The sequence below is a fragment of the Mustela erminea genome, chromosome 16, assembly GCF_009829155.1.
Source record: "Mustela erminea isolate mMusErm1 chromosome 16, mMusErm1.Pri, whole genome shotgun sequence".
Classification (NCBI taxonomy): Eukaryota; Metazoa; Chordata; class Mammalia; order Carnivora; family Mustelidae; genus Mustela; species Mustela erminea.
Genome location: NC_045629.1, coordinates 55,355,276 through 55,368,408, shown reverse-complemented (window position 1 = coordinate 55,368,408; position 13,133 = coordinate 55,355,276). Strand labels below are relative to the sequence as shown.

At 38.3% G+C, this 13,133-nt stretch overlaps 1 protein-coding gene across 1 annotated transcript in view; it reads left to right on the top strand.

Moving 5' to 3' along the window:
* Nucleotides 1-7,964: 7,964 nt before the first annotated feature.
* Nucleotides 7,965-13,133, top strand: part of EIF3E (eukaryotic translation initiation factor 3 subunit E) — a 44,668-nt gene continuing 39,499 nt past the window's right edge. Inside the window, 1 exon segment of the mRNA XM_032316005.1 lies at nucleotides 7,965-8,119. Coding sequence (XP_032171896.1) covers nucleotides 8,030-8,119 — 90 coding nt within the window. The 5' untranslated portion in view covers nucleotides 7,965-8,029.

Sequence of the window (13,133 nt, the reverse complement as noted above, 5' to 3'; positions counted from 1 at the left end):
AAGCAGTCTCCCTGCCAAGCAAGGAGCCCGATGTGGGACTTGATCCCAGGACGCTGGGATCATGATCTGAGCTGAAGGCAGCTGCTTAACCAACTGAGCCACCCACGCGTCCCTCCATTGAGATCTTGATTGGGATTGCATTGAATCTATAGATGGCTTTGGCAGTATTGATATTTTAGCAATATTAATTCTTTTTTTGTTGGGGGAGAAGGCCAGAGGAGAGGGAGAGACTCTTATGCAGGCTCCACATTCTGTGCAAGCCCAACATGGGGCTTGATCTCACGACCCTGAGATTATGACCTGAGTTTAAAGCAAAAGTCGGAAGCTTAACTGAGCCACCTAGATGCCCCAATATTCTTTTATTCTGTCAACATGAGGCACATTTCCATTTATTTGTATCTTCTTTGATTTCTTTCACCAATGTACTATAGTTTTCAGAGTAGTGATTTTTCACCTTGTTGGTTAAATTTACTCCCGAGAATTTTATTTTTGATGCTACTGTCAATATGATTGATTTCTTTCTTTTCTGGAAAATTTGTTGTTAGTGTATAGGAACACTACTGATTTTTATGTTAATTTTGTATCCTGCAACTTTACTGAATTCACTGATTAGACCTTAGAGTTTTGGGTTGAGTCTTAGGGATTTTCTCTATATAAAACCATGTCATCTGCAAAGAGAGGCAATTTTACTTCTTCTTTTCCAATTGATATCTATTATTTCTTTTCCTTGCTTGATTGCTCTAGGTAGAACTTCCAGGACTATGTTGAATAGGAGTGGTGAGAGTGGACACACGTCTTGTTCCTGATCTGAGAGGAAAAGCTTTCAGCCTTTCACCACTTTGATGTTAGTTCTCAGCTTGTCATGCATGCCCTTTCTTATACTGAGATGTGCTCCTCTATAGCAAAATTATTAAGAGCTTTTATCATAAATGGTTGTTGAATTTTGTCAAATAATTATATTGGAAAAAAAAAAGGCTTAAAAAACACTTAGATGTGGATGTGTAATACATACACTTTGCCTATTGAGATGATAAGATTATTTTTTTATTCTATTAGTGTGCTGTATCCCACTGATTGGCTTGCATATGTTGGACCATCCTTGCATCCTAGGGATAAATCCCACTGAGCATAGTGAATGATCCTTTTAATATGCTGCTGAATTCAGTTTGCTAGTATTTTATTGAGAGTATTTCCATCTATATTGGCCTGTAGTTTTGTCATATCCTTTTCTGGTTTTGTTATCAGGATAACACTGGCCTCATAAAATGAGTTTGGGAGTGTTCCTTCCTCTTTGCTATTTTGGAAACGTTGGTGTTAATTCTTATTTAAATAGTAAAAACCACCAGTGATCCCTGGGCTTCTCTTCATTGGGAGATTTTTTGTTACTGATTCAATCTCCTTACAAGTAATTGTCTATTCAGATTTTCTGTTTCTTCCTGATTCAGTCTTGATAAGTTGTATGTTTCTAAGAATTTGCTTTCCATTTCCTGTAGGTTGTCCAGTTTGTTTGTGTTTAGTTGTTCTAGGAGCCTCTTATGATCCTCAGTGTTTCTGTTGTACCAGTTGTGATGTCTTTTTCATTTATAATTTTGTTGATCTGCATCCCTTGTTTTTGTTCGTTGGTTAGGTTAGCTAGAGTTATCAATTTTGTTTATCTTTTCAAAGAAACAACTCTTCATTTGGTTAATCTTTTTATTAATGTTTGTTCTTGAATTCATTTATTTCTGTTCTGTTCTTTATTATTTTCTTTCTTATACTAACTTTGGGCTTGTTCTTCTTTAGTTCCTCTTTCGGTGTAGGGTTAGGTTGTTTATTTGGGATCTTTCTTGCTTCTCAATGTAGAAAAACAATAAGCTTGGTGGTTTGAGCAGAACTTAGCATGGAAAGGCACAAGGTTCTAAAGAGATAAGTTTCTAAAGAACTTGATATAGTAAGCTAAGAAGTTTTGACTTTTACTATATGAAATAGGAAGTGCGAAGTGTATTAGTGTATTAGGGCTGCCGTAACAAAGTACCACAGATTGGGTGGCTTAATAACAGGCTAGAAGTCCAAATTCAAGGTGTTGGCAGAGTTCTTTAAAGGTCTCTCTTCTTGGCTTATAGATGGCCATTTTCTCTCTGACTCTTCACCTGGTCTTTCCTCTGTATATGTATGTATCTTACTCTCCTCGTCTTATGTGGACATGAGTCATGTTTGATTAGGGTTCACCAAATGACCTAATTTTAATTTAATTATCCCTTTTAATTGTTATTTTTTAATTTATTTTTAATTAATTTATTTATTAAGGAGAGAGAGAGAGTATGTGTGTGTGTGTGCTGAGCAGGGAGCCAGCCACAGCACTAGACTCCAGGACCCTGGGATCATGACCTGAACTGAAGGCAAATGCTTAACCAACTGAGCCATCCAGGTGCCCTAATGACCCACTTTAAAGACCCTATCTCTAAATACAGTTACATTCTAAGCTGCAATGGGTTAGGACTTCAACATATGAATTTTGATAGTTGGGGGGCACAATTCAGTTCATAGCAAAGTTAGATGTATATTTATGTCATCCAGACAGTATAGGGAGGACAGGTTAGGTAAGTGCAGGATCTGGGGCAATGAGAACCTCTGAAAGACTTTCCAGTAATCTATATGCGAGATGATCAGGGACTGAACTAGAAAGGCAGAGGAAGAGGATGTGTTCAAGGGAGATTTGAAAAGAGTTATCAGGAAAACTGGTCTGCAAGCTAGAATTCGAACTTAATAGCAAAATCCTCAGTGCCCTTGACATTTTTGCCAAGGTCCCTTAAGGCAGAACTCATGTTCTGCCATTCAACATCACACATGGCACCCTCTAGGCATAAAGACCTTTCCAATGTGATCTTTGATCATGTTAAGCTTTTTTTCAAGGCCAAGCCTATGTTCCTGCTTATCTCTCTGTCTGAAACATTCTTTCCTCTTTTCTTAGCTACATCTATTCAGGTAGAGGTAGTCAAACAGTACCTTCCCCATGAAGCTCCAACTTCCTCTGGCAGCAAATCATTCCCTCCCTTGGACCCCCAAGAACCCTTTGCGCATGGACTCTCTCACACTATGCCAAGATTATTTTACATTTTGCACACCTGCTACCACCCATTAACTGTAAGCTCCATGTGGGCTGATATTGGTTTCTTTTTTTTGTTTCCCTGGACTTGGTAAAAGCCAATGGAAAGTATTTAATCAATATCTAATAAATGAATGAGAATCAAATACCCCTGAGTACCAGGTAAGGTCTTGCCTGTTCTTCTGTAATATATCTTTTTATCTAAAACACTAGGAAGAGAATAAAGCAAGAAAGTCAGATTTTCCATATTTGGGGCTAAATCTCTTATAAAAAGAAACAAGATATTTTCATAAACCAGCAAAGAAAATTCCAGGGGAAAAGCCAGGCAAATCAACAGAGTTTCCAATCTGTCACCACTTTAATCCAACTTGTAAATCACTTCTAGTTTAATTTTAAAGGACAAAACAACACTGTCTTCATTTTTTTTTAACCTTTTTTTTTTTTTTTTTTTTTTTAAAATTTAAGAACTTAATGAGTGGCTCCCACTTCCTATCTGATCAAATCCAAGTTTCCCAGTCTGGTTTTAAAGACCTTCTATAGTCTGGCTGCACTTCACTATCTAATCCACAGTCCACACAACTGTCAGAATTATTTTCCTGAAACACAGAATTATTCATTTTCATACTCAAAAACACTTTAAGCTTCCTCATGACCTCAGATAAATTTCAGATTCCTCATATAAGCTTTCTACTATTTGACCCCTGTCTTATTTTCTGGCATATCCTCCCCTAGTCTTCAATCTTCAGCTACCTTCCCAAGCAGTCTTTTTGAAATATTTCTGCCATTTTCCTGTTTTTGTTTCTCTACATACAAGTTCAAATTGTTCCTCAATCACCTGCAAGGCTCTCTTCCATAGCTGTTGTAAAAAGTCAGCAGTCCAAATACAAAAGATATCCATCCCACCAAGATTTCTCCATTCTCTCGACTCCCATTGAGAATCAGTCTCTGGGATCAGCCTGATTGGGATCCATGATCTTTTCATATTCCCTACAGTTTCTGCTAATACTCTATCCTTCCATTACGGTTATATACAGAACTATTATATCATTTCAATCAGTATGCATACAACTTTTAAAACACCCTCCCTAGACTGCACATCTATAGCTCTTTTTCACTGCCTTCCGTTCTAGTAAAATTCCTCAAAGGATATGTTTATATATGTTGTTTCACTTTTTCTCCCATCTTTTGAGCTTGCACAAAGTAACTTTCATCTGCTTCTCACTGAAACTGCTTTTATCAAGATCAATAATAACCTGCATATTTTTGAAAGCCAAAGGACAATACTCAGTTGTCTTCTTGAACCAACAGCACCAATTGACATAGTTCTCTTTGCTGCTTGAACCACTCTCTTCCTTTGGGGCCCGGGACACCACTTTCTTGCTTCTCCTCTTCTCCCCACCACCTGGCCCATCTTTCTCTAGCTTTTTTGCTTGACTTAAGTTGTCCCAACCTTTATAAATTGAAATGCCTAAGATTTAGCCTTCCTTCCAAACACTCTCATACTCTGATCTTGTCCAGTCACATGTTTATAAATTTCACCAATACGTTAACAAGATCTAGTTTTCTGTCTCCAGCTTTTTTTACCTATCTCCTAAATTCCAAATTCCTATACACCAAGGCCTAATCAGTTGTATTTAGATGTCAAATAGGCATCCAAAACATAGTATGTCCAAAACTAAACTCTTGACTTCTCTAAAACATGCATCTCTCACGCCCTTCCTCATTTTAGTAAATGGCCTCTCAGTTCTTCTAGACCTTGGTGTCATCTTTGACCGTCCTTTTTCCCATCTAATCCATTAGCAAATTTTGATAGCTCTGCATTTAAAGATTTTTATTTATTTATTTGACTGATAGCTCTGCATTTAAAATATATTCAGAATTTTGTTACTGTGCACAACTTTTTCAATGTTATCACTCTTGTCTAAGCCACCATCATCTCGAGCTTGAATTATTTCAATAGTCTCTTAACTGGTTTCTCTCTATATATGCATTCAGTTTTGCTTCAGTACTTTTATATTTAATATTCCTTTACCTGGAATCTTTCTCCTCTAGAGAGCCACAGGTTCCCTACTTCCTTCAGGTCTCTTTTCACATTCTACTTTACCAGAGAGGCCTTTCCTAATCACATTATATAAACTGGAAGTCTTTCTCCACAATTGTCTAACTTCAGCCTTGCATATTGTTCTTCATAGTATTCATCACCACTGGACAAAGTATGTATTTATCTGTTTGTATCCATCTCCTCCCCTTTGAATATAAACTTATTTAGAGAAGGTGCTCTGTTTTTATATTCCCAGGGCCTAGAACATTGTATTTGATTTATACAGAATGAATAAATAATTGCCACCTATTGGTTTGAAAGCTCCTATATAGCTTTTACTGATTATATATTCCCATTAATACCTTTCATATGGTAAAATTTCAAAATGTTAATCAAACTGAATTGCATCTTATTTCTCTCTACTTCTCAAAAATGTCCTCTTTCCTTTTTTGGCAAGTTTCCATACTGTACCTGCTTGCTTTCTTCTTCTGCTCCAGCTCACTTCTGCTGGAAGCCTTGGCTGCTATTTCTTTAACTTCCTCTTTTCCTGTCTATATTCTATTACAACCTTACTTTCTGGGCTTCCAGGAAACTTTGTACCTAATTTATAATTTAAATTTTATCATGTAAGTATGTATGCATGGGCAAAAGCATAATATATATAAGGTTATGTATTGTCCATGGTTTTAGGCATCCACTAGGGGTCTTGGAACGTACCTGCTATGGATAAGGGGGGAAGGTCTACTGTACAAGGTTACATTCATGGTAAGTGGTAACAACTATATCAACTGATCAAGAATAGTATCTCAATTTGTATACTACACATCACCATTTGGATATCTAATAGGGATCTTATTCTGTCTGAAACAGAATTCCTGATTTTAGTACCCATACCTATTCCTTTATCATTTTCTCCTCATCTACGAGTGGGAACCCAGTTTCTTATGCCCAAAGTCTAGGAATTTTTTTTAACCGAAACTTCATTCTGAGATAGTAGATTCACAGGCACTTGTAAGATCCTGCGTATCCTTTATGCAATTTCCCCCAGTGTTAACATCTTGCAAAATGATAGTACAGTCTGGCAGTTCCTCGGGTGATTAAATATAGTTGCCAGATATCCCACCAATTCCATCTTTGGATATATAACATGAAAACTGAAAACATATGTCCACACAAAAATCTGTACACAGATGTTTACAGCAGCATTATCCATAGTAGCCAAAAGAGAGAACAACCCAATGTCCACTAGTGGATGAATGGGTAAATCGTATGCAGTATAGCCATATAATATTATTTGGCCAGGAAAAGAAATGAAATGCTACAACTTGAATGAATTTTGAAAATATTATGCAAAGTGAAAAAAGTCAGACAGACAAGGACACATATTATATGATTCCATTCACATGAAGGTCCTAAATAGGGAAGTCTATACAGAAGAAAAATATTGTTGCTTAGAGCTGGGGCAGAGTGAACAAGAAGAGATGAGATGAAGATGAGGTCAGTGAGAGATAACAAGGCCTGGATAGTCTCAAGCATATTTAAGTTTTAAAAGTCATGCTGGCTGCTTTGTGAGAATAAATCACAGGTGGAAAAGAGGGGAAGCAAGGTAATTAGTGAAGAAGCTACTCTAAAAATCAATGCAAGATAGGATGATGGTTTGGACTAGGGACTTTGGAACTGGTGTGTGAACTGATTGGTTCCAGATATCCTTCAGATGTTAAAGCCAAAGGGTTTGTTGGTGAATTCAGTGCACAGTGTAACAGAAAGAAAAAAGTCAAAGATGACTCCAAGGTTTTGGGTATGAGCAACTGGACAGATGGAACTAGCATTCACTGAGATGGAGAAGAGTACAAAAATAGCAGGTTTTGATGACCTACATGGGGGAGTTTGGTTTTGGACATGTTAATATTGAGATATTGAGTAGCCTGCTAGATATATGTGCCTCTGCGGTTAATATTCTGTATTGGCTTATAATTTGGAAGTTGTCAATGTACAAACTACACTTAAAGCCCCCAGGTAGAATGATATCACCGAGGGTATTGACTTACGTAGAGAAGAGGTCCAAGAGCCTGAGGCAGTCCAAAATGAAGAGGCCTGAAAGATGAAAATGGACTAGCAAAGAAGACTTCAGAGCACTTAAAATAAAATCCATGCTCCTTACCTTAATCATGACCTTGCCCTTCTCAACGTCTTTCATCTCACAGGATATTTAGCTTTTGGAATATACCAAGTCCTTTCCTGTCTCGTGACCTTTTTGTTTGCTAAGCCATCCACCAGCCCTGGTTTTACCCTGGCTCCAGTTTTAGCCGCTTCTTTCTGTCACTACAGCTCTCACTTAAATGGTTATTCTGAGTTTTTTCCTCTAACCAGCCCCCCCTATTTAAATAGGCCCAGCCCGACCACCCCCACCCAATTATGGCTCTTACCATAATCGATAATTACTTTACTTGTTTCCCGCCTAGAAACCCGTCCACCTTAATTTAACGAAAGATTAAAAAACGATCCCTATATGCCAAATAAAACCTCAAGAATTCCTTCTACGCAACTTTCCCGAGAGCAAGGGCTTCGTTATCTCGTCTTCTGCCGCATCCCAAAGTAACCTACTATCCCTTAGCAGTCAATTGTCAGATTTTTGCAAAATTTATTAGCCGAACGGAGAGTAGGAACCGGCAAACTTGCAAACAGAAGAACTTGCGCCCGCGGCTCCGCCCAATCCCAGAGTTGCCCAAAGGAAGGGAGGATCCGCACGCATGCGCCCTTGTTCTCTGAGCGCTTCGGGCTGAATCCCACCCCTTACCCTTGGCTTGTTTAACCACTGCGCCTGCGCAACACGGACCTGTTTGTTCTTTTGTCGGCTCTGTCAATAAAGTTTTAGTGGGCAGACTCCCTTTTTACTTGGCAAGATGGCGGAGTACGACTTGACCACTCGCATCGCGCACTTTTTGGATCGGCATCTAGTCTTTCCGTTGCTCGAGTTTCTCTCCGTAAAAGAGGTGAGGGGGGCTTTGACCGCGAGGAAGGCGTGGGAGGTATGAGGCGCGGGGCGAGGCCTAGAGGCGGTGGCGATAGCCGTAGGCCTGATACACGTGTGAGGCGGCCGCGAGTTTGGTCCTGCGTTCGGGAGTAAGGGTCGGCCGTAATTTAGCATCGTCCCAGTTAATTAGCACTGCAGAATTTGGTTGTGATGAGAAGTGAGGGGACAGCAGGCAACTTAGGGGAGGAAGAGGTCTCTGCTTCTCTGCTGGAGGTGACAGTGCCAGAGGGACTTCCGCGTCAGTTCCTCTCGCAAGTCGACCAACCATTCGCCGCTTCCCTGCAGTAACGCTTGCTTCAAAAACCAAATCGGAATGTTACAGATCCTGTTTGCTCTTTCGAGAACTGTGGGAAGGGTGTGCTTGGCTTTGTTTTTGTTTGCCGATCTTTGGAATAATTTTCTTACACTTAATACCTAGTATTTTAATTTACATTAAGTTGCATTCTTCGCAGAGAGTTTTCCTGGTTTTTCGGCAAGTAGCCACTTCCTAGAAGCGTGCCGTATTTTGTCGGATGGGGACGCCTCCGCCACCCACTTCCCCTCCCCCCGCCAAAAAAGAAAAAAAAAACCAACAACCCTGGACAATTTTTTTTTTTTTTAAATTTAAAAGTGGTTTTCCGGTGTATACAGACTTCGAGTAACATGAAGGTTAGCTTTCATTTAGCTACTCAAGATACCTAGAATTAGCCTGTGATTCTGGTACCTCATTTCAAAAGGTCTAAATCCTGAAAGTTTTGAAATACTGGGCTTAGTTATACCTTGAATTTGTTGGGAAGTTGGCACGTTTTAGTAATTATAATAATGTTACTGTGTTGAAGGGACTCGATTATTGGCCAGAAAAGTAAATGAATTCTGTATCTGAAAGCGGGCTACAGCATAAGCCTACTTAGGGAACTCTAAATTTGGGGAGTGGATTTATGGCTCAACAGTAAAACAGAAGAGCTCTGCAAATAAACATTAAATTGTTGTGATAACGTCAGATCTTCCTGGAAGTTAACTGTTCATTAGACAGGTTTAGTCCTCAAATTTATCTGCTCCTTTTCTAAACACATAACGGGATTCTAAAGTTGTGATATTAGGGAACAAGCAAAGTTTATTTTCAATAAATTTCAGGAATGTAAAAATAAAGCAATATAAAGCTTTGTCATGAGAGGTTCTTTTTGGTTTTTATTTTTTAATTTCTCCTTATGTAGGATGTACTTGTATCTGTATTTTAGAGCTTGCATAAAACAGTACATTCTGCCTTTTTTTCTTTTCTGGATATGTGAGGATAATTCACCAAAGATCAAGGAATAGAAAAATGCCATATTTGAAATCCTTTATCAGCTACTTGCAGAAATGCTTCTAAATCAGCCAAAGTTCATATTCTTGTACTGTGTTCTTTACACTTTTGTCTTACAAGGCAGATACGTAACAGGAAGGAATATGTGAGTGTAAATTAGGTTTTCATAGGGTAAGACCAAAACTATGAAGAGCAGCTGAGAATCGGTGGAAAATAACTGCTCAGTACTTGCGTCTTTGTAGATAATGTTGGTAAAATGGCTGGAATACACCAAGAGGAAGACAGGTTTACTTAGCAGTTACTAAGTATAGGCCTGTCATGGAGTTGTGTTAAATCCAGGATAAAACCCAGACATCTCACCGCTGAAAAACTTACCTATCCTTTAGAGGAGATAAAGGTCTATAATTACATATGGGGGGGGGTAAAGTCAGAAGTAGGGGCAGGGTGCTATCAAAATTGGAGATTCTATTCCGTGGGCAAAAAGGACTTTGAGGATAGGTTTTAAGTTGAGTATTAGATGGTTAGGATGGAGAGACAGCGATCATGATTCCTAATAGTAACAATTTGATATATTTGTAATTTGCTGGATAATGTAAGCTCTATGAGAGCAGGATCTTTGTTTTGTTTTCTGTTGTGTCCTTAGCTGTAAAATAGAGGGGCATGAAGACTTTTAATGATTATTTAATATCTCTACTTCAGAGCTGTTTTTTATTTTAAGAAAGCCTGTCTCTGGGCGCCTGGGTGGCTCAGTGGGTTAAGGCCTCTGCCTTCTGCTCAGGTCATGATCCCAGGGTCCTGGGATGGAGCCCCACATTGGGCTCTCTGCTCTACAGGGTGCCTGCTTCCTCCTCTCTCTCTCTCTGCCTCTCTGCCTACTTCTGATCTCTGTCAAATAAATAAATAAAATCTTAAAAAAAAAAAAAAAAGCCTGTCTCATGCGTAAAGTGTTGATACTGCCACAAATCTTATGGGGTTAGAAAAATTACATGAGATAATGCATATAAAGCACTTAGCCCTCTGGGACAAAGTGAGTATTCCTGAATATTTTCCATTAGGAGGCTAGGCCATCCTGTGTGAGAGTAGAGTGAGATAAGGAATGGAAATGGGGACTGAGAAAACTGACCAAAGTATAAGGATTGGGAAGTTTGGATGGCCCAACTGAGATTGAAAATTATACATTTGTAGGAGTTGATGACAGTCACTCCTGTGAGTGATAGGAGCAGTGGAAGGTTATTTAAGTAGTGTAGAAATGTTTGGAGGTAGACTTACATGTCATTTAGAAATTGCTTATTAGCAGAGAAAAGCACAGATGTGATTAAATAGCATTATTGCCTGTTTCTGAAACATTTTATAGTCGTCCCTAGCCAGAACGTAGAAGACAGACAACTTTTTTCCAGAAATAAAGATAGACATTGAATTGTATTTAGTTGGAGAAAATGGATGGAGTCAATGATAGTACTAATGAGAAGATCTTTGAAATAGCTAAAAATGGATCTAATGGAGTAAATGACAACCAAAAAGGGGGATATAAAAATTAAAAAGAACAGAGGGTGTAATGAAGCATTTTAATGGTAATGGTGAAAGAGATGATGAATTTAAGTTGAAATCTTAGAGATGAGGTACTAAATGGAAGTTGTGGAAAGTTGTGGGAAATTTTAAGACTTGAGTTTCTCAGGAATCATCAGTATGGATGTTGGATTTGTAGAGGATGACAGCAGGAAGAAATGTCAAAAGAATAATTTCTTTTTTTAATTTTTAAAGATTTTATTTATTTGACAGAGAACAAAGATCCCAAGTACGCAAAGCAGCAGGCAGAGGGAGAGGGAGAAGCAAGCTCCCTGCTAAGCAGAGAGCCCCATGTGGAGCTTGATCCCAGGACCCTGGGATCATGACCTGAGCCGAAGGCAGACGTTTAACTGACTGAGCCACCCAGGTGCCCCTAAAAATAAGTTTTAACTGATGAACATTTGCAAACAGTTTCAATTTTAGAACACTAACTTTGTACCCCGATTAAGTGAAATAATTCCCACCCCACCCCCCAATTTCATACTTCCATGAGTAGATCTCTTTTACAAAAAAGTTTAGTCCATTATTTTTTGCTTCAAAAAGAAAAGGAATTGTGAAAACTTTTATAGTACTTATACTATCTTGTTGTTGTTGTTGTTGTTGTTGTTTTAAAGACTTGTTTATTTTAGAGAGAGAGCTTGCAAGAGAACAGTTGTCATGGGGGAGGGCAGAGTCAGAGGGAGAGAGAAAATCTCAGACTCCCTGTTGAGTGTAGAACCCCAGGTGGAGCTCTATCCCAGAACCCTGAGATAATGACCTGAGCTGAAACCATGACTCCATTTGCTCAACTGACCACCCAGGTGCCCCTAGTTTCCTAGATTCTTGCCTCTTAGCTCAAAAGTCTAGAATATTTACTGTCTGCCCTCTACAGAGTATGTGTGGGTATAAGGCAGAATTTAGGGAAGGTGATATAAGCAGCTACTGTTTTAAGAGGCCAGTAAGATCTGATGGCTGAGGAGCAGGGTTTTGAATCTATAATAAATAAGAGACAATACAAATTAAAAGCTATTAATGGAGTGGCAAGAAGAGATTGGCATGCTAGGGAAAGATGTTTTCACAAGATTAGGTTTCTATAGGGTACACTGAAAGGAAGCCTCGATTTTTTTTTTTTTTAAGTAAACTTTTTAATCAAATATAGCATTCATACAGAACAGTGCCAAATACAAGCACCGTTTTTCAAAGTGAACCCACTTACATGACCACCATCCAGACCAATAAATGAAACATTACAGATATCCTAAAAACCTTCCCCTGATCCCTCTTGGTCATTAGTCACACCTCCCAAAGGTAAGCGCTAGTCTGATCTAGAATCGTTTTTGCCTGGTTTTGATTTTACGTATATGAAATTAAGCATTGTACTGCTTTGTATGACTGACTTTATTCAACATTGTGAGAGTCATCCAAGTTGGTAGGATAACTGTAGTTCTTTGATTCGAATGCTGAATGTTAATCTGTTATAGGAGTATATTACAGTTTAACCATTCTAATGTTTATAAACTTGGCTATTACAAGTAGTACTGCCATGAACATTCTTGGAAATGTCCTTTGAATATTTGCACCCGTTTCTCTTGGGTATCAAGGAGCAGAATTACTGGATCAAAAAGTATTTTTGATTTTAGAAGATGAAAACAGTTTTCCAAAGCAGTTGTACTTCTTCCAGAAGAGTAAGTGTTCAGTTACTCTAAATCTACACCAACACTGGTATTGCCATTTTTTTTGGTTTGTGTTTTTAATGTGGCTTAATTTGCATTTTCTGTACAATGAACGAAGTTGAGATATTTGGTGTTTGTTGGCTATTTGGTTATACTCTTGTAAAATGGCTATTAAAATTTTATAGCTATTTTCAGTTCTCTCTTTTCTTATTATTTTATTTGGTTGGAGTTCTTCGTAGAGTTTGGAAGATTCAGTTTTGATCTCGTGGCTGTACTATTGGATCACCTTCATCTTTTATAGGCTTGAAATGTGGAATCTTCCTACATTTTTCTTTCCTTGACAAAATTGGATTTAATATGCAAATCTTTTGCTGAAGCTTTATCCTGATGACTGCGTATTTTAAAAAAAAAAATTTTTTTTTTAAATTTTGGTTACTATCTCCTTGAATACTATTGGATAGGATCCTTACATA